At 44.4% G+C, this 21,587-nt stretch overlaps 1 protein-coding gene across 20 annotated transcripts in view; it reads right to left on the reverse strand.

Moving 5' to 3' along the window:
* WNK1 (WNK lysine deficient protein kinase 1) overlaps positions 1 to 21,587 on the reverse strand; it is a 137,362-nt gene continuing 115,775 nt past the window's right edge. For 19 of the 20 annotated variants that reach the window (XM_081249957.1, XM_081249952.1, XM_081249951.1 and 16 more), the window contains 9 exons: positions 20,527 to 20,610; positions 18,832 to 18,915; positions 17,977 to 18,037; positions 14,226 to 14,299; positions 12,378 to 13,024; positions 11,594 to 11,793; positions 9,780 to 9,974; positions 3,306 to 3,493; positions 1 to 2,887 (listed from right to left, as the gene is read on the reverse strand). In XM_081249957.1, coding sequence (XP_081106083.1) covers positions 2,570 to 2,887; positions 3,306 to 3,493; positions 9,780 to 9,974; positions 11,594 to 11,793; positions 12,378 to 13,024; positions 14,226 to 14,299; positions 17,977 to 18,037; positions 18,832 to 18,915; positions 20,527 to 20,610 — 1,851 coding nt within the window. In that variant the 3' untranslated portion in view covers positions 1 to 2,569. The remainder of the gene's footprint in view (positions 2,888 to 3,305; positions 3,494 to 9,779; positions 9,975 to 11,593; positions 11,794 to 12,377; positions 13,025 to 14,225; positions 14,300 to 17,976; positions 18,038 to 18,831; positions 18,916 to 20,526; positions 20,611 to 21,587) is intronic. The other variant, XM_081249958.1, reaches the window with a different exon arrangement.

Consider the following 21,587-nt stretch of genomic DNA (forward strand, 5'->3'; position numbering starts at 1 on the left):
TCAAGAAAAGCAAGTTTGGTTTATTTGAATGGTTTCATCTACAACGGTAACAAACGGAAGCAGAAAGCGCGACCCCCGGGGTTTATCCCAAACTCACGGGTTGACGGGCTGCCGAGAATCCCCGAGGTTTGAATTTAGTCTGTTTTTTTTTTTTAACAGTGTACATTGTTAAATAATGTAAGGAAAACATTTATAATTCAGAAAGAATTTTTTTAATGTGGAAAAAGATACTCAAAGTGTACTATTAACACAAAAATAATTTAAACAGTTCAGTAGCACTAGGTTCATTCCTCTAGGCTTCAGTTATTTCATCCACAGGAGGGGAAAAAAAATCAACAGTAAATAAAAGCAGTTCTTACTTTCCACCTGTGAATGAAGAGATCTCAAAATGATTAAACCAAAGAAACCAAATAGTCACGTGCTGCACTCTGGCTCCCCTTTCCTCTGCTGAGGAGTCCTGCCTCCTTGCCCAGGGGTCCGTCCCCCACTTCCTTGGCACTTCTTGTTCTCTCCTTACTCTTGTCATCTCCCGAGGATTATAAGCAGGAGAAAAAGTAAGTAAACAGTTTCAAAGCAAAGCCTGCCCTTTTCATTTCTACCTTCCTAAAACCTTCAGCTCTCATTTGCATCTTTGGGGTCTCGGCTAACTTAATAAAGAAAATGACCAACGGAGGACAGGACAGCCATCCAGGCTCTTCCTGTCATGGGGATTCCTGGGATGTGCCACTGAGGTGGGTAAGAGGTTGGAAATAGGTCAGTTTCCCAGCTCAAGAGTCAAGACAAGAAGCACCCCAAAATTAAGAGTCCAGGCTTCTTTCCCCACCTTCTGGGAGAACAGAGATCCCAAACTCGGGCAATGAGGAGAGTATTTCCTGAAAGTTCTGAAAGTAACAGAACTGCCCATTACAACTAGGCACAGCACTAAATAATACTGGTTGGTTGCAGTTATTATTACTTCAGGGGAATATCTGTTTACAGAGAACGTGAGAACATCAGCTGTAATTCTAGAAATAAGGTGGCGCAAGAGATTATGATCCTGCAACCATTCGGACATTACATAGGAAGTGGGTAGGAATAAGCATTCTTTCCTACAATGCTTAATTCAGATGTGGGTCCACTTTCCACAAACTACAGTACCCCAAGCTGAGAAATACATGGTACATTTGCACCAAGAGGGAAGCAATCCAAATGATTTTTCTTAGAACAACTTCCTCCATCTGTGACATTTCACTATCACATTTCCCAGCTTAAAACCTAGTGCCGCCCCCCCACCCCACCCCGTGCCTTTCCCTTTATATTCAGCCATTTCTTCCAGGTCTCCTCTGCTCAAGCCCAGCTCAGGTAAGTAAGGCTTATGGCAGCCACTGGCCAAGCATCACCTATCCTCAAAACAAGTCTGTTCTCCCATCCTGTAGTCTTTCTTTTTCTTTCATCACTTATCGCATACCACGCTCACAACTGCCCGAGTTTGTAACAACACCCGTCCTCACCCGTCCTGAAACAGAGTTTCCTGCTTGTAACCACTACTGTCAACTTCTCACCTGCTCATCCTACACCTGCTCTAGACAAAATTGTTGAATGACTTGAAAAAAAATACTCTTTCAATTTCCTTATTGCATAATCCACTGCTAGGTCACATGGACCCAAGGTCTCCTTCCATACGCCCTTTTGCTGACTGGGGTCTGATGAGAAGTTGATGTTAACGGCAGAAGCAATAGAAGTCCAAGGCACTAAAACATCCAGCAAGCAATACTGGGAGAACAGAAGTATTCAAGTACAGTAATTTATACAATTTTACATTCACATTTATTTACCTAATACAATGGAAATACAAAGGAGAAAGTAAAGTCTCAATAGGTAAAGGACAGAGCTAGCTTTTTTCAACTTTTTAAACCTTTCATATCTTACTCTTAAAACTACTGTTGTCCAACAACATTTATATATCACAGTGTTTCCACATCAAAACTGATGGCAAAGTTACATGTCCGCAGGGAACTTAATTATTTTTTTTTTTTCCTAATGGCTAATGCTGCAGTCAAAGCTGCGAATATCATTTGCTTAAAGCACTAATGACCTATTGTAAGAAAGGGTTGAAACCTCCGTCCCCTGGTGTTTTCACTGGGTTCTAAAGATTGGCTGGGGTGGGGACAGGGTAGGAGAGAGCCCAATAGTTTAATTTTTTGTCTTGCGGTTTGGGGTGGGTACCAAGATGAAGAGCCCCACTACTAGAGAACACAGATGGGCTTTGCTTTTCCACTGAGCTCTCTAGAAGCTTTCTGATCAACACGATTCTCTTTCCGAGTGCTCACCGTTGGGGAGAGATAACAAAGCATACACACAAGAACCCTGCTCTTTCTTTCCTTCTCATCCCACTCCAATAAACGGTGAAAGCAGAGGGAGATTCTCCACTCTGAGGGCTCTAAGCGGTATTAAACATATTCCTGTCTGGCAAGAAATAACCAGTCAAATGCAGTGCTAGTAGTTAGTATGTAGTTTCCCATCCCCCTCCCACCTGCCCCTCACCATTCCACCTCCTGCCCCCAAATCTACTCCGTTAACGCCTCTAGGTCTAAGTGGTCCTCAGGTTGGAACCTGGGGGGTTGCTGATGGACTTCTGCAAGTTGCTGATGTTGAAGTTCTGTAAGGAGGCAGTTCCCACAGGTTGGAACTGGCTAAGTGGCTGCGTTGCTGGGCCGCCCGTGCCGCTCCACTGCGTGCCAAAGGCGGGGGCTGGGAAACCGTACTGCTGTGGGGGGCCCATGGGCTTGGGGAAGTGGCCTAGAGAGGTAGCTGATGCTGCAGAGATGGGGGCGGAGCCACCCAGGGTTGAGGTCATGGAGACGCACAGCTGACCAGGTGCGGAGAACTTCCTTGCCATGCCAGGGCCCTGAGGAGAGAACAATGCCGTGTGAAGCTGGTGTGGGTGTGAAATGGGTGGAACTGAGACAGAATTCCAGAAGCGGGCTGCTCTCATCTTGCAGGGGACAGTGAAAACAACACCCAGCCAACCTTCCATCATAATTATTGGCTCTTTATATTTACCAAATACTTGTTCTGATTGGAGGTGGGTGGTGTCATGTGTGTGTAGTTCAGAGTGTGAAAGGAAAAGGGAAGAAAAAACTGGGCTGACCGATACAGAGCCTGGGATTCAGCACAGGAAAACTAAAAGGGGACCTGGGTGATTTTTGTCGTTTTTTGAAAATGGTAAAACTCATGAGCTACTGAAGAAGGTCCCTCACGTGAGTGAGACGCGTGCTCACTGATACTCTGATGGACCTGGAAAATGGCAAAAGGGGCAGACTGACCTCGTAACTCATGTGTCCTTTGCTTCCTCTTCTGCCTGAGAGATTCATGGCGTCTCGGGCCCAGTTGTCCACCAACTTGTGCAGGTCATCTGTGAACGTGCCCTTCCTGCTGGACGTCATGGCAGGAGGCTGAGCCTGGGCGGCCTGGCTGTTCACAGTTCCCCCAACGGTGTTTGTGCTGCTGGTCCCTAGAGTTAGAAGAAGCAACAGAGAACAACCATTAAAAGAGGCCTGGGTTGTAATTTCAGGGAGAGGAAAAACTTCCGAGGATGATGAATGGCAAACCACAGAATGGGGAAGATGAAGTGGGAAGCCATGCAAGAAAAGGAAGGTTCCAAGGTTCTCATGTAGCCAAATGCTCTGGCATCACAGGGTAATGAAAACAGGTTCTCTTCAGGAGCTCCAGACCAGGCTGAACGACTCCGGACAAGGGAACACACAGAGGGCGGGGACCTCCTCCTGCCCGTTCTCATGGCATCCTGGAGCACGGACACTCGCTGCTGGGCCTCTATGCCCAGCATCACCTGGGGGAGAGGAGGGCTGTGCGGTGTGGCCAGTGAGCCTGGCTGCTCTAGAATGCTGCAGAACAGGGCAAGAGAAGGGGATCCCTGGAGCACTGGGCAGGGTTCATGGAGGAGTTAAAGGAACGCAAAGACAAGCCCCAGGAAAGATGGGCTCCCAAACCACGTGGGACCATCATGGTCTTCAGCCATTCTTTCACAGAAAGGGGCGACAAGAGAAAGCGTGCTCTGGTCGGAAACCTTTTTCACCTGGACCCATAAACATGAATTGCGGGAGTTAAGGCTTCAACGTCTCCCCATTTCCTTTGAGTAAAGAACCAGGAGCACTCAGAAGGAAGGCTCTCTACAGTGTGCCTGAGTCTTTCAGCTCCAGGAAGGCATGGCTTCCCAAAGATGACCTCAGTTCCGCTGCTTCAAGGCCTCTACGGCCCCCACTCCCCAGAAGAGCAAGCACTCTCATGCGCGCCGGGCTGAGGCAGGGGTGCGGAGGGGGAGGACGCTTTGGGGCTGTGATGAAGGAATTCTATTTCTATGGTTCGATGAGAAAGAAAGGAGTCTGTGTCCTGCCTGATTTCGGCTCTGCTGGAGGGCACACTGGCGATTATTCGAAGAGGCGAGTTTTAGGGAAGAGGGAAAGAAGAGTCACGTCTTGTGTTTTCCCGTCACCCCCCACTTTCTTACCAGAGCTCACATTTGCTGCACAATAAATGAAAGCTGCTGGGGTAGGCTGTGAGCCGTCAGGACTTAAGATCCCCAAATACTGCCAGGGCTAGATATTTAAATACATGCATCTTCCTGCTTTCAAGATCCAAGCGGCACCAGAGCACAGCAGCACACCGGAAGCAACTCCGCCACGCAGAAGCCCCCTGTAATCCACTGCTGCTCTCGAGGCCAGTTTGCACCCTGCCACCCGGGAATGGCACACCCGAGCACGCGTGTCCTAGAGGAACAGCTATTCTGAGGTGAAGCTGCAGAGTGAGAGGGGCACGTGCTTCTTATCACCAACAGCAAGACAGCCCGGGACGGCTGCACATGTCGTCAGCTCACGCTCAGTGCCCGCCAGAGCCACGGGGGCTGCTGCTACCACACACACCGTGTAAAGGGAAGAGTAAGCTCCCTGTGGAACAGGAGGCCCAGGTGCAAAGTGGAAAAGCACAGGAGACAACGTTCCTCGAACAGCAGCAGTGAGACAGCGCTGGGGTGGGAGGCGCAGGCAGCGAGGATGGCGGTCGTGCTAATGGCGAGAGCCCGAGAGCAAAGCACATCACATGCGTGAGGACCACCAGCCTCCCTGAATGACAGCTGCTTCGCGAGCTGGATGGCGAGTGAGACGATGGAAACAAAACATAATCACAAGTGAGCAGAGCTGTCAAAAGCCAAATTCAGAAGCTTGCAGAGCTGAGCACTGCTGGCCACAAACTGCTCGTGCTAGAACCACACCCTCTGGTCTCATGCCAGTCGCCGCTGATGCTGAGGTCCCTTTATGGCCTCATCTTGTTACACGACACTGGATTCTGAATGTGGGGTTTACACCACGGGGGAGAGTCGGCCTCACAGTTCACCTTCTCATTCTGGCTTCTGAAAATAGCTTTCCCATTAAAGGACACAGACAAACACACACATCCCTTTCTGACCAGGAATTAACTCCTGGGAAGAGATGACTTGGCTAATAAAACCCAGGAGAACGGGGAGTGTGTCTGGCCCACTGTAGCACTAAAGTGCTGGAGAGCACTGGTAAAGTAGGTATTTCTGAGAACACTGCTTGCCTTCCCGAGAGGATACTGACTATCCTTTGAACCTTTTTCAGTTCTGCTGAAAGCTCTACAAGTCATGCATCCTTTACCACCAGAAATTCAATTTGATGTTCTCCTGCCGTAATACACGCCCCCATCCCATCCCCGCCCCACCGCTGGATCCTAGTAACAACGCCTACTATGAACCACAGCTTACTGCCCAGTCTCCCAAGCACAGAGTTTTCTGGAGGGGCCTCTCGGAGGCTGCTGAGCTGCTGAACTGTCCTCGCTCTCACGAGAAGCCTCCTGTCTGCACGGAGTGTCCCTGTCCTCAGCAGCCCAGCAGCCGCTCCCACTGCGATGTGAGGGCCTGGGCTCTCGCAGACCGCGGTTCCGGTTGAATCCCCGTGGGCGCATGGTGGCGGGCTCACGTTTCTGACTACAGGACTCTCTCCCAAGGAGCCAGGCCTCCCCGAGGCCCCTACGCACATCCACAGGCGCTTCCACCCACAGCTGTCACAGAGCCGGGGCACGGGGCCGTCAATGAGAGCACTATGAGGCGACCTTGAATCTGGAAGGACAGCCAGTGGCGGCAACTGAGCATGTTAAAGACGACACCAGAAAAGGGTGCAGGACTAGCCGGACGGGAGCTGGGAGTCCGAGAGTCATGAGGCTTCGGGATTCAAAGACCTCAAGGGCAACAGGCTTTGCAATCAAGGGCCCGAAGTAACAGAAAGAAAGGATAATTACTACAGAGCTGGTTGCAAGGACAGACTTTTTTCACCATCTTCCCTGAAGCACAAAGAGAGAGCAATGTGTTAAAGATAAGGAAACATCAGTGTAAAATATTTAGAATCTCCAAACAGCACACAAAGTCCCAGCAAGAGAAAGCAGGAGGGGAGACAGACTGGAGGGACCCGGGAGCCCTGCCACAGATGCCATTCTGAATGATGGAACCTCCTGGCTGCTGGTTCCCGGCTGGCAGAAGTGAGTTTCCACACCCAGTCTTTGTACCTAGAAGAGCGATGCCCTGCACCAAGGTTTAGGATGAACCCCAGTCTCTCTCTGGGTCTCACTGCTTGAATTTCAAACACCCAAGCAGTCTCTCCACTGACCCTGTCCCCCACTCCTGCTTCTCTTGCTGGGTTGTTAACAAAGCACTCAATTAAATGCATTAACAATTCTACCACAGGAGGCTGACAGATGATACCATTGTTACAGTTTTAATTTAAATTGGCTAATACTCTATTTCCACATCCTAGACATACAATACTAACCCTTTCCCTCCTAGAAAAATCTTTAAAAATATGTGGAAAACAAGCAACTTTTGAACATAAATAAAGCATTAAGCCAAGCCGTGCTTCCAAACCATTATCTATTTTGAAAGCATAGAGTAAAGCATCAGAGACTAGTTAAGACCCCATGCCTGTGAACCCCGGTTCTCTTTCCATATTTGCTTTTTGGTTTTTTTTTTTTTTTTTTTGGCCTCGCTGTGCAGCTTCCAGGATGGGATCTTAGTTCCCTGACCAGGGACTGAACCTGGGGCCACGGCAGTGAAATCGCCGAGTCCTAACCATGGGCCCTCCATATCTGCTTTAAACCTGCCTCTTGTGATTTGTTCATCAAGGCTTACGTGATGTACAGTGACATGCCTTCAACAGAGGTAGGGCCTCTCATTTTAAGACCCAAAAGGAAGTGATAAAATTTAATACTTCTAACCACTTTCACCTGAACAACAGTGTAATACCACCTACCTTTAAGAGTGTGATGAGAATTTACTGAATTATTTAATCTGAAGTGGTACCTGTCACACTACACTTCCTTCACAAAAAAGCCTTGGTTCTCTTTCTTCCCTCTTAGACATTTCAGGCTACATAACACAGGCCTGACACATCACATTTTATTTCAAAACACTCGTCTCCTACTGTTAATGTCTTTTCCTCTTTCTAGCTGGACATATAAATTAAATGCTTACTTAAGTGTCAAGGAGCTAATATTCTTGGTCCAGCCTAGCCTTGCCAGAAAAGCTACTGATCTCAGTGCTCAAAAACCTACCATATTGGGGCTTCCCTTGTGGCGCAGTAGTTGAGAGTCCGCCTGCCGATGCAGGGGACGTGGGTTCATGCCCCGGTCCGGGAAGATCCCACATGCCGCGGAGCGGCTGGGCCCGTGAGCCGTGGCCGCTGAGCCTGCGTGTCTGGAGCCTGTGCTCCGCAACGGAAGAGGCCACAGCAGTGAGAGGCCCGCATACCGCAAAAAAAAAAAAAAAAAAAAAAAAAAAAGAAACCTACCAAATTGGGTAAGCCTTCCACCTCCCTCTTTGTTAAACAGCCCTAGACTAGTGCCCAAGGACCTCTGAACCATACTCAAAAACAACAATGGTCCGAGCACATGCATTTAAAAAGCACTTTAATAACCACATCAGAAGTTTGAGGCCTTAACAGAGAGGATCTTTACCTGAACTCTAACCAAGGTTTTCTACTTGAGCCTTATTTTTGTTTAAAAAATTTTTATTTCAACATACGTTTACCGACTACCTGCTACGTGCCAGGTAGGTGTGGTTTAATCAGAGAGAAATAATGTCTTGTGCATGTGATCTTATCTGATTTGTGTAGGACCACCTGCATTCCACACATGGGGAGATGGGCTGGAGAGGTTGGTGACTTGCTATTGTGCCCTGTTTGGGGGAAGAAAGCTGAGAAATCCCAGCATTCTTGTTAAAAAGCCCATTTTTGCTTGCAGGTGGCCCTTCGGTCTTTAGTAAGCCTTATAAGAAGAACTACACTGAAACCCTTTCTGAAATTCTGATTTTATGGAGTTACAGGGTAGTGGTGGTGAAAACATCCAATGAAGAGATTCTAGCATGTTCTCAATTGATAGATGGTTACGCTTAATTGAGGGGGGAAAAAAAAGATTCCAACCTACTCTGAAGAAGAAGAGAAAAACAGGGTGTAACTTTTCCTGGTACCAGTGGCCAAGATGCTTTCTGTGGCTTCTAATGCCGCAGCAGGGGGCAGTGCATGCCCTCTGTCATGGGCCTAGGAAGAGGCAATTCTTCCGGAAACTTATTTTGGCGTTTACAGAAACCTACTGTTATTTCTACATCTTTCATTATAATTAAGAGACCCAAACTTCTGAGGGTAATAGTAGTTCAGCCAAGACAGATGCACATGGACTGCGTGAAACAACAGGTCCAAGCAGCAGAAACACAGGACAGGAAGGAGTAAAGGTGTTACACACAAAGAGCCAAGCAGGGCGTACTCAGAAATCGGGTCCTCCTGCCACCAGGCTTGAGCGCCGCCTGCTCAGACGCACAGCTAGACTTCGCACAGCCTGTGAGAGGGGAAGGACGGGGGATAACGGGGAGAGAAGAGACAGAACATAGCTACGAGACGTTAGAACCCGAGGCTGGAGAGTGAGATGCGCTAGGACAGCACACAGAGGAACGAGCTTCCAGGACAGGCCCGGACGTGGGGTAGGAGGGTCAGGCGCAGTCCCGCCACCCGCCCAGCCCGAGCGCCTCCCCCAAGTACACTCACCCTGCTGGGGAGGCGGCCTGACGCCTGACTTCCGTGGCGCTGTGGCGGAAGCACCTACCTCACTACCTAGATTCCTGATTTCCCTCTTCTCCGCCCACAGGCCCAACTCCTTCCAGCTTCTGTTCTCATGTTACCAGAAGGTCTTTCCTCTACAGGAACGTTCTGAGTGATCATTTTATTAAACATGTGTTTATTAACCTATATTTGGGAAGTAGATTATGGGTAAAAACTTGAATGGACTTGAATTCATTTTAGTATGTGTCTCTCATACTTAGAAATTTTAGAAGTCTACACTGACTAATCAAATGCATTAACTTTCCGAAATGGCTGTAACTCCTTAGAATGTGGTCCAGGAAATCCCAGTCTAGTATTAAAGCATAAGCTCCAAATCCCAAAGGAGTCACTCATTTCACTGAGGCTTCACAGGGCACAGATGTCACTTTTTACTGTAGCCCCTTGAGAAACCCTATTTCCACCCGATGGGAGCAGTGATCCCACCTCATCTAGCCGTCACCCACTCCCCTTACAGCCCAAAGAGCCACATGGGTCCCGTGCGGCTGGCTCCTCATCAGCTGCTCCTCCAACCCACCTCAACAGGCTCCTCAGCAGGCTTTTGTCCCATGTATGGCAATATCTCCATTTTAATGTTCTTGGAAGATGCTGGCTGCTTTGATCTCTTACCTTGACCTGGAGCAGAAAGGCTTGGTACTGAAATGGCACCATCACTGGTGAAGGCTGAATACAGGTTGTCACTGGAGGGAGATGGCTTAAGGGGCTGTAACAGCTGATTCTGCCCCGTCTCTGGGATGTTGCCAGGAGCGGGGAGGGTCTGCTGGGGGTGCAAGACTGAAGCTGCACTCTGGCCAGACAGGTTACCTGCCAAAAGACACAGCGGCATGAGGGAACGTGCACAGCCTTCCAACCGTACCTGACAGGCACTGTTTTTCCTCCAATGTGTCCCACTGACGGATTAATAATGGGCCAAAAAGTATAGGAGATCAAAGAGCAAGGGTCTCACTGACAGGAGGGGAAGTGAGACATAGCAGGAGACTCAACAGGCAACAGGGCTACAGGACCCCATCCCTGAAGATGCTGAGCCATAGACAGCCTGGATGATTCCAAGTCTGAGCTGAGTTAGAAGACTAGCACGTGCAGTGGACATGAGAGAATTCCATTTTGCAATCTCAGCATTGCCTTTTTTACCCTCTTATAAAGACTGAGTTGGATCATGATACTAATTGGTTCCAGAGACAGTCTCTGCTTAGTCTTTCCTGTACATGTGTCAGATCAAGTACAAAAGAGGTGTCGAAAATGATGTCGGGATTGGAGAGTAATGCATATTTAAAATTATTCTTAAAAGGTGGCTTTCAGGGCTTCCCTGGTGGCACAGTGGTTGAGAGTCCGCCTGCCGATGCAGGGGACATGGGTTCGTGCCCCGGTCCGGGAAGATCCCACATGCCGCAGAGCGGTGGGCCCGTGAGCCATGGCTGCTGAGCCTGCGCGTCCGGAGCCTGTGCTCCACAACGGGAGAGGCCACAACAGTGAGAGGCCCGCGTACCACAAAAAAAAAAAAAAAAAAAAAAAGGTGGCTTTCAGTCGTTAGCCAGGTGGCCTGAAATGGACTAACTTTTCTATTCCTTAGTAGCTAGTGGACTAGAAGTCCAGCAAAAAGAAGGTCAAAGTTGGGATCAGAATCTGAATTAGCTTCTATTGCTTATCATCACATGTCTCCTAATGAATTGGTTCTCATGTGCTAGAGAAAAGGTTTGGGTCTCTGAAAGCTTCCAGAGAATGGAAAGCTGTTAAGTTTACAACTGCTTTCCAACATATTTATATTAGAACTGTAGAGCAAGTATGAGGTATAAACTTATTTTAGCTGCTTTTACTTTTCAACTAGTTATCTGTTAACATTACCATAATTTCACCAAAGGGTAAAAACTTGCTATCATAATAAAAAATAGGCAAACTACAGTTCATTTCCAGAGATTATGATTTAACTATTTTTTTGCTTATAAACACTAGCAAGTTCTTTATTCCAATATAGATAAATAAAACAAAAACTTTAGCCAAGGAAATTATCATATGACATACCCAAATACTTATATGAAATTTACATTCATCCCAGTCGTAATTATGACCAATTCATTCATTAAAAAGGAAGAATCGACCTGGACTTTACTAACAGAGAACAATGAATTTTCTCTCAACTGCCTACGAGCTTGGGGAAATGTGAGCTCCATGAGCTAGCAGGCAAAGCTAAGTGTCTTATCCTCATCAACAACTATAAACGGAGGCAATATGGATTACAAAGGAACAGGTCATAGCACTGACCTGTCTTCCATAAACTCAAAAGACGTTCTATAAATATGGGGAGTAGACAAGGCAAGGAAGCAAGCATATTAGGGAAGTCAAACGCCTTCGAAATTTAACAAATGTTCTGTAGGTTATATACACATTTGGAGACAAAAACATAAGATGGGACGGCCATGGCTGACCTGGTCCAGGGCTTTTATTCCCCAAGGAACTGCTGCGACTAGACTTGCTGCCTTTGCTTTTGGTGGGTCGCCTTCTCCTCCCTGCAAGGGGGGCAGCTGGGGGAATGATGACGGCAGGAGGAACCTTGCCCAGTTTGGTATACAAAGATTCAATTTCATGCTTCTGGCGACTCTGCAGGTCTTGAATCTCTTTAAGATGTCTATGGAAGATAACCAAGCATGACTGAAAGACAATATAACCACCCTTGTTCACACAGGAATGAACAACATTATTTACCCTCCGCCCACGTGTTCACTCACCAGTGAGCCCTTTTCCCCCAAATGTACTGGATCTAACTGCTGCCACCTGTGACTCGTGTGTGTCAGCTCCTCTCGCTGGCCTCCACTACCCAAGCCAAATTCCAGCAAGCTCCTAGCCAACCACAAGTGGTTGGTGATGTGTTAGGAGAAAGAGATTTCCCGACTTGGGAGCTCTACACAGGAATACTGAACTTGCAAATCGGACCCAGTTCATCAAATGTGACCAAGAAAACCTGCTATCGTAATCTATATCCCAGGGTCATTACCAGATCCATCTGGTAGACCAACAATAGCTAAGATGAGGTTCACAACGCAAAAGAGCTACTGACGACAGTAACATGCTACGAGTCACGCCAAGGTGCTGAAGCAGCTCTGTAAGAACTACCTTCAGACAGCCAGCTCTTGTACACCCCACCCTCTAGCCCTGGGGGCCAGCTCTTCATACGGCTCTGCTGGTACCCTTTCACAGGAGAAACGCACGTACTTTTCTCGTAGCCGCCGCAGCTCTAACCTCAAGTCCTCATCTTCAATATCTGATTCATTGTCGCTGCTCATGTAAGAGGAGTTGAAGGAATGACTCAGGCCCTGGACAGGGAGGCTCTGTGAGCTCAGCTGTGGGGAGTGCGGACTCCCTGAGCCATCGTCCGCATCCCGACCGAGGAAGGCAGCCTCCAGGTCAGAGGACGGCCCGTTCAGATGTGAAGCCTCTGACAGTTCGGGCTTCTCTTTCTTTGGTATCACAGGAGGAAGGACATCATGTCCCAAATCCAGAAAAGGAGGAGATACCACTGGTCCCTCCTTCTTTGCCTCAGTAATCTCGTCTTCGGTTCTTGAAACGGAGAAACGACCGACTTTGCTTGCTGTAGTTGTCACCTGAAAACGTCCAACCTTGGTAGGCTGCCCAGTTTCTGACGTTGCTTCTGAGGCAGGAGTTTTACGGGTGCTATCCGGCATATCTGAAGAGATGCCACAGATGGCTATCCCATTGGGCTCTGGCTTCACCAGGGTACTCTCTGGACTACTGCTTGATAGCACTGAGGACTCTGAAGTACTGGATTCAAAATGAACAGACTTTACATCTTCTGACTTATTTTTACCCTCTTTCTGGGGATCATCCATTGCAACTGAAACCTGACGGAAAGAGACCAAAAATGAATCACTTTATTTCCCAGTCTGAGTAGGCTGATTGTTTACATAGCCCCTCCATCTCTGACTGTGAAAATAAACTGAATACCATTCACTGTAGAGCACGACATATCTATACTGAGATGTACAGATGAGATGTAGATTCTGAGCGGCTGGCTAAGCTAACTAAGTAAATTATTTACTTTCGTATCTCATGTTGTGCACAGGACTCAGATTACATCTTAATGAAAATATAAATAACAACAGGTCATGGAATATTGAAGGTTGCTTGTGAACAAGAAAAACTACAAACATTAAATCCAATAAATGTTAAATGCCAGCTAAGCTTCAAGAATCAGCACAACTAGCTGGTGCTAAAAGAAGGATCTAGATCATTGTCCTAGTTCGACAATGTATTATAAATACAAACTCAGGGCGGCGACAAGCTCTGAGAACCTCAGTTTACAAATGAGAAAAATATGACCTAATACCCCAACTTCAAGTGCTATCATGAGAATAATAAGAAAGCAGGTGTGAAAACAGAAAAAGAAAAAAAAAAAGATTTTCAAAGCTTGTATAGCCCTATGTACTAAGCCAGAAAATGTTCACTTGTTTCCCAACTGGGAAAATACAATTAGATGGTATTATTTGATGATGACTCAGTATTTTCCCTTTGGAAATTAATCCTAAGAAAATTATCCTAAACATGGAAAATGTTTTTATATACAAAGACATTCACTGTTACTTTACTTACTATGTTGGAAAAATTAGAAACAACCTAATGACTGACAGTAGGAAAATGGTTAGATAAACCTACTACTAGATGGGAAAAAGCTACTAAGTATCAATATCATTCAGAGGAGAGCAGGGCCAATTTTAGATATACACATGTACAGAGCAAAAGGAATAGAAAGAAACACACCCCAAAAAGTAATCCCAGGGGTGGGGTGGAAGGATGGGCAGACAGTGTGACTATCTACTGTTTCTCTACTGTTCTAAATATTCTTTATTTTCTTTAATTAGCATGTATTATTTTTAAGAGGGGAAAATGATAAAGAGCTAAAAAGTGCTTTATATAAAAGAAACAGATCATTGATGGCAATTAGGTCCCAAAAGGTAGATAATAATTTTATTATATACACACTCCCCCCAAATTGGGAATCCCTTTTTTATTATATACACAATCCCCCAGCAGTGACTGTCTTACCTGAAATCGCCCCATCTTAAAAACACCAGTTCCTGAAGTGGGTGCTAGGATAGGACCTTCTGTGACTTGAGACACTGAAACAAGTACATGGAGGAGGAAAAGAACTTAAATCAGCATCCTTTTTTAGTTGGCTTCTTTTTGCTTCAGCCAGAAACACAGCAAAATGAGACTACTATCAGAAGAAGAAAGTTGTTACAGGCAAGGGAGATTTCCTTACCTCCCTTTCCCTGACCCTGTCCAACAAGGGGAAACAGTTACTGTTTGCTTTCCTACTAGACACCTTGAGTGTGAAAGACTGTATCGTTGTGAAACCCTCTACCTTCCCTTGTACACTCGCACAGAGGACATGGCACTGTTTGGAGGAATAAAAGTCACACAGCAGCAAGGCGGCTTCACGGCTTAACTCAAACATGAAGAGATACTATAAAAACTAAGGCTGGGCTTCCCTGGTGGCCCAGTAGTTGAGAGTCCGCCTGCCAATGCAGGGGACACGGGTTCGTGCCCCGGTCTGGGAAGATCCCACATGCCACGGAGCAGCTAGGCCCGTGAGCCATGGCCACTGAGCCTGCGCATCCGGAGCCTGTGCTCAGCAACGGGAGAGGCCACAACAGTGAGAGGCCCGCGTACCGCAAAAACAAACAAACAAAAAACAAAAACAAAAAAACTAAGGCTAACAGGAAATGACACTACAATTTCATCCTATAATTCAAAGACAGAAATAAATGAAGCGAACAATAAGATTTTACCTAGGATACTAAAGACCCATTTTTAAATGAAAACCAGCTATGGCAAACTGGTTTAGGCAACATTTAAGCAAAATCCTGGAACAGGACAGTGTAAGTGGCAGAATCACTGGTAAGTAGTTTTGAGCAACTTTAAAGCCACCGAGGTCCTCCTCTTTAGGGACAATCACTTGTTTGAGTTTCTTTCTAGAGATAATTAATATATATCAGCATTTTCTTTATTTTATACAACTAGCAGAATACTGATTTTGATATTTTCATTTAATGATGTAACTTAGAGATCTTTCCGTATCAGTCTCATTCTTTTTAATGGCTGCATGGTGTTGTAGTGTATGTATATGTTATATACATATGAAAAAATTTTAAATGTACCATATTTTATCCAGGCTTCTACTGATGGAAATTTAACTTATTCCAAACTTTTTTACTATAAAAGTGCTCTAATATGTATATTCTTATAGATCTGTGAAATAAATACTTAAAAATAGAAGTATTGGGTTGGCCAAAAAGTTCATTTAGGAACCCAAACAAACTTTTTGGCCAACCCAACACTGAATCGCTGTCATTTAAAATGCTGACAAACATAAACTGATCTCCAAAAAGGCTGTACCAAGTCACCAGTGGCTTTTAAACTTCTGAATTTACCAAGGACAGGCGAGAAATATGATCACTTGTAGTTTTATTCTGCATTTCTGTTTCATAAAGGAAGTATCTTCATGTCTAAGTTTCTTTTTTTTCCGTATCTTTTGATTTTTTCTTGGTCCATGCCAAATTTACAGAAATTCTTTATATTAACAAAACTAGTCCTTTTTTTTTTTTTTTTTTTTTTTTTTGCTATACGCGGGCCTCTCACTGTTGTGGCCCCTCCCATTGCAGAGCACAGGCTCTGTATGCGCAGGCTCAGTGGCCATGGCTCACGGGCCCAGCCGCTCCGCGGCATGTGGCATCTTCCCCGACCGGGGCACGAACCCGTGTCCCCTGCACCAGCAGGCGGACTCTCAACCACTGCGCCACCAGGGAAGCCCCAAACTAGTCCTTTTTGTGATACGAATATACAACACACACATTTCCCAGTTTTCCATTTATCTTTGGACATAACAGTACTTTTTTCCCCCATGCATAAGTTTAAAATCTATTAATGCTTCTGGGTTGGGGATTAAATGTAATAATAACATCTTTCTCTATATCAGGGAGCAGCAAACTATGATCTGTGGACCAAATTTAGCCCACTGCTTGTTTTTATAAATAAATTTTATTGGAACACAGTTAAACTCCTTCCTTTATTTATTATCTATTACTCCTTTTAGGCTACAATATGTTGGATACTTGAGTAGCTGTGACAGAGACTGTATGGACAGCAAAACCTAAAATATTCCCTTCCTGGCCTTTTACAGAACAAGTTTGTCAACCCTGCTCTAGACAGCTGGAAAAAAAAAAAGAGATTCCTTTTGTTTTCGTACAGTTCTATTTTATGACCTCATTTTCCATCTTTGTTCCATTTTGAATTTACTTTGGCCTAGGCTAGTGATCTATCTTTACTTTTTTCCAAATGGCTGTCCAGTTGTCCCAAACCATTTACTGAAATATCCCCTTTTCTCAATGATTTGAAAGGCCACCTTTTTCATTTTCTACATTCCATTTTAGTTTGTCCATTTCTAATCTGTTCCACTGATTTTCAAGTCACTTCTTTTAAAATGAGAGCCAATTCAGATTGTGACTGCCTTGAAAATAATTTACTTTAGAAAGGTTTTAAGTGAAATTTAGCACTTAAGGAAGACAGGAAGAAGTAAGAGCATTCAGGTAATCTTATTAATAGTTGCACAGGGAATTACATTTATGTCAAGTGGTGTTGAGGAGAATGGATATAATAAAAGGGGAAATTATTATTAAGCATGTGCTATATAAAATTACATTAAGCATATCTCATTCAATTATTTTCACTTTTGATTATAAATGATTCTGAAGGAAAAGGCAACAAAAAATAAGTGTTACATTTCCCAGGTTCTGTGGGACTGATGGTGAAGAGACTTACAACAAAACTTCACAGCACTAGTCGTTGATAATGAACTTAGGACTAAGCACATGGTGATAGAAGTTCTAAGAAAACATTGAAGTTCTTGGTATGGACAATTTTTACAAAATTAAGTTGGAAATGTGCCTTTTTAAAAAAGAGATATTTATGGACAGACCAATTCTAGAGACTCCAGAAACAGATAAAAATGTCTGGGGGCTTCCCTGGTGGCGCAGTGGTTAAGAATCCGCCTGCCAATGCAGGGGACACGGGTTCGAGCCCTGGTCTGTGAAGATCCCACATGCTGTGGAGCAACCAAGCCCATGTGCCGTAACTACTGAAGCCTGCGCTCTAGAGCCCACGAGCCACAACTACTGAGACTGTGTGCCACAACTACTGAAGCCTGCACGCCTAGAGCCCATGCTCTGCAACAGGAGAAGCCACCGCAATGAGAAGCCCGCGCACCACAACAAAGAGTAGCCCCTGCTCGCCGCAACTAGAAAGCCCACGCACAGCAATGAAGACACAACACAGCCAAAAAAATAAAATAATAATGTTTAAAGTGATGATTTGAAATCTTGCATTTGTATTTCTACCATCCATGCTGTTCAAACTTATCTATATTTCTATACATCTCAAAAGCCAAGAGGTGGCCAATATATTAACTTTTATAAATATGCTTGAATTTCCTTGTATCTCTTACCAAGGATTTGGCTGAGCTAATAATAACAAAGGGTCTTATGCCAAGAAACTATCATTACTCCCTGGCATGCTACCCCTTAAAAAAAAAAGTAAAAAATTCACAACTTTGCTGATATTACATGCTCTCAATATTAGTATAAATGCTCCTCAATCATGAAATACATAAAAATGTTGTTCAACACAGTCTCAAGTACACCTACGAACTCTCGAGAACGTGTCTTTGAAATAGTAACCTCTACCATCAATTACAGGAAGGTTGGAAGTGGGAATACAGAGGAAGAAGGGTGCTTCTCACCATCCTTCTGAAGCTGGGCTCCTGCTTCCACAACTGCTGTTGGAGCCACCACGGACACGGGCTGCAAACACACACAGATACACAACATCTTTAGCATCAGTGACTTAAAAAGAGTGACTTTATGGGCCTCCCTGGTGGCGCAGTGGTTGAGAGTCCGCCTGCCGATGCAGGGGATACGGGTTCGTGCCCCGGTCTGGGAGGATCCCATATGCCGCGGAGCGGCTGGGCCCGTGAGCCATGGCCGCTGGGCCTGCGCATCCGGAGCCTGTGCTCCGCAACGGGAGAGGCCACAAGAGTGAGAGGCCTGCATACCGCAAAAAGAAAAAAAAAAAAAAAAAAAAAAAAAAAAAAAAGAGTGACTTTATAACCTAAAAATAAGTCTGATGTAAAGAAAGACAGGCATTTTAGAGATTTTTAAAAGAAATTTTGAGTCTTAACCTTTCCAAACTGCTTTCTTAATTTTTTTCATGGAATGCTCAGAAGCATAACTTGGATATTAATAGAAAAAGTAGTTTTACTCAGAACATTATCGTGTCACAAGCCTAAAAGGAAGAAGTTAAGACTTCGAACTTAAAGTATAGCCTCCTCCAAAGCATAAACACAAAGTCCATAGAACTGATCTGTGGTATGATTCTAACCACAGGTAAGACAAGAAAAGTGTCTCCCAAATCAAATTTTTTCCATAGTTACACTACTGGGTCAGTGTTACTCTTTCATTCATCGTCTCATTTCTGTCGACTGGAACAAGCAAAGACTCTGATTAGGCGATAAAGGTATTAATAATGGTCTAGGTTACAGCTTATATTCCAGGAATATAATATATTAGGGTTGCGGGGCGATTTTATCAGAACTCACACCAACTGCAGACGTCAGCACAACGGTCTCTGGACTGAGCGTTCTTCTCAGCTGAGCATCCAGATCTCCCAGGGGCTGCTGGGGCTGAAGGACACAACACAGTGAGCACAGCCTCGGGCACAGCCAGAGCCGGCTTACACAGGACACACTGCTTCCTGCGTCAGGGCCACACAACATAACATGCGTCTGCTCACTCAACATGAAACTCAATATCTTAAGTTCAACTTAGCTGTACTGCTTAAATCAATTACCAAGCTCTCAAAATTTTACTGTCAAGTTCTCAAGCCACAGAAAAACTCAGTTACATTTATGTTTTTACAGTTTTGAAGTCTTCTTTCTTAACCTTCTATGTTTGATGTTAGAGATAGAAAAGTTAACTATTTGTCCTCTCCTTAAAAATATATTCTGAAACATGTATCGAGATTGATTGGTAGATTAACTGTACTGTTCCCTATTTTCTTTTTCAGTTGGGTACATCTTTCTGAGAGCCTGTCCTTATGAATAAAAGATGGCATTAACATACTCTGTCACTATCTTGGCTTCTATCAACCTATGCCTCTCCAGCCTTCATCTATGCTTCTCCCTCTATATGCAGCACCATCCACTTATCCTTACCCACTACGTATCTAATTTGCAGTTTCTCATCACATTTTGGGCCCTCTTAGGAACTGGAATACATGTTTTTAATGAGAAAATAGGTTCAAGACTTTCACAATGCATTTTTTTTTCAAAATTTAGCAGCCTATGGAATCGGTTCTCTATTGTAGTTATTACTTTATTATGGCAAGTTCCTTAAATTATGTTTTACTGTACATCTGGGATTAAAGAAGTAGGATAAATTCAGACTTCAAGTTAGCAATTTACCATGTTTTTCTTATATCTTATTCTAAAATAAAATCCTAATTTATTTTCAATGTTTACTAGCTTGTCCCATGTCAGAAGTTTTTTCATAGTTACAATGGGATCACACCAAGTACTTTATTTATGGGAATTCAACTAATGTGTAGGGTGGGGGGTAGGGTGGGAAAGGGAAATAATAATTTAAATAGTGCAGGCAATTCTGACCCGTAGTGAGCAGAACTGAGTGTGAGATGGGACTCTCACATTCACGTCACCGGTCTCAGTTCTTCTTGGAGCAGTCTCATGTTAGCTGAGCTGTGTGGTTTTTGTATTTTAAGATATAATACCTGTTTTTTATAAACATGACCCTTACACCCAATTACTTCATTCGGTGGTCACTGAAAAAAAATGTCAAACATTCAAGAAAAAACAGGTTGTACTGAACTCATAGAAAAAGGGCGCTACCAGTTATCAGGGTGGTACCCTTTCCTCAGGAACGTTCACAGTTAATTTTGATGACATATAATTTTTCACTTCCACAATGGTCGAATCTTTCACTGTTCTACAAAAGTATGAATGACAGAGGAATTATATTTCTTTTGGCAAACTGTCACATTTGCTATTTTCTTTTTTCGTTAAGATATGAAAAAATATTAATATCAAATGATTTTTAGATGATTTGCTTCTTACTTTAGGTAGGGCCTGTATCATCAGCTATGGTGTTTTAAAAGAAAGTTTTTACTAAGTCAAAAATCAAATAGGAGCCAGAAGGCAAGATCATGCAATGGAGAATTTAAATAAGCTTTGTGAAAGAAAGGAGAGGCACAAAAAGAAATCTGCCAAGTCTTAGGGCACCTGTGTTAGTGAAGGTCCTGGAAAAGGTGGCAGCTGCTCGCTGGGTGGAGTACCAGCTGGAAGTTCAGTACCCACTGGCAGCACCTACAGACACGAAGGGAAATTCAAGTCCATGAGAAACTAAGAGTAAAGACTGCACACTGGAGAGCAAACCAACTAATTCAAATGCAGAAGCATAAGAATAAAATGTATCTAGTTAAGGCAAGCTTGTCACCTGGGTTACGCTCTGGTATCTACCTTAAATAAAGGACATTATAACCATGGTACCCATTACAGGGGTTACTATGACATACCAATAAATGAACAGAAAAGTTTAGTAAAAGGCTATCTCTAGTGAAAGTAGAGAGAACAAAGGCTGTTTAGACACAAGAGGCACAGTCCAGATACTCCTGAGCCTCTTATTTGGTACAGTATTATCAGGCTTTCCTGGGAAAACAAAACAGTTCAGAAATAACCATGGGGCAGGTCTGATAACGAAAGGCATCAGAAATCTAATACTATCAAGTAATCTGTATTTTGTCTGAGTGAAGCCTCTATATTACCCTGCTGTAAAAAGAGTCTCACATCAATGGCAATGCAGAAAGATGGGCGAAGCATACAATACAGTAGGAGAAACACAGCCTTGTTATTTGGAGAAGATGAGAGACTGAATATGGCAGAATGAGAGGAAGCCACCATAGCAGAACCAGAAAACACATTCTAGTTATTTTATCCCTAGCATTAGATTAATTTCTCCTCCACCACATCGAAGTCATCACCAACTTCCAATGTTTTATAAACCTCAAATTGTACATCTATGGAATCTGAGCAAGGCAGAAAATTTGCTTCATTCTCATGGAAACAAAAACTGTGAACTGCTGTCACTATGTACAATCGCCAGCAGAAACATTCAGCTCCCTTTCGGGACACGGATTTCTTCAGTCTGTACCAATTCAGAAATAATGCCTGTATTTTACCTAACTGTTATACACTCTTAGAAAATCTTACAACATAATTAACCCCCAATCCTGCCATATTTCATAAAAAAAAACCCCTCATGTTCATGTACATACATCCTAAAA

The sequence above is a fragment of the Mesoplodon bidens genome (genome assembly GCF_964165515.1).
Source record: "Mesoplodon bidens genome assembly, chromosome: 11".
NCBI classification, from domain to species: domain Eukaryota; kingdom Metazoa; phylum Chordata; class Mammalia; order Artiodactyla; family Ziphiidae; genus Mesoplodon; species Mesoplodon bidens.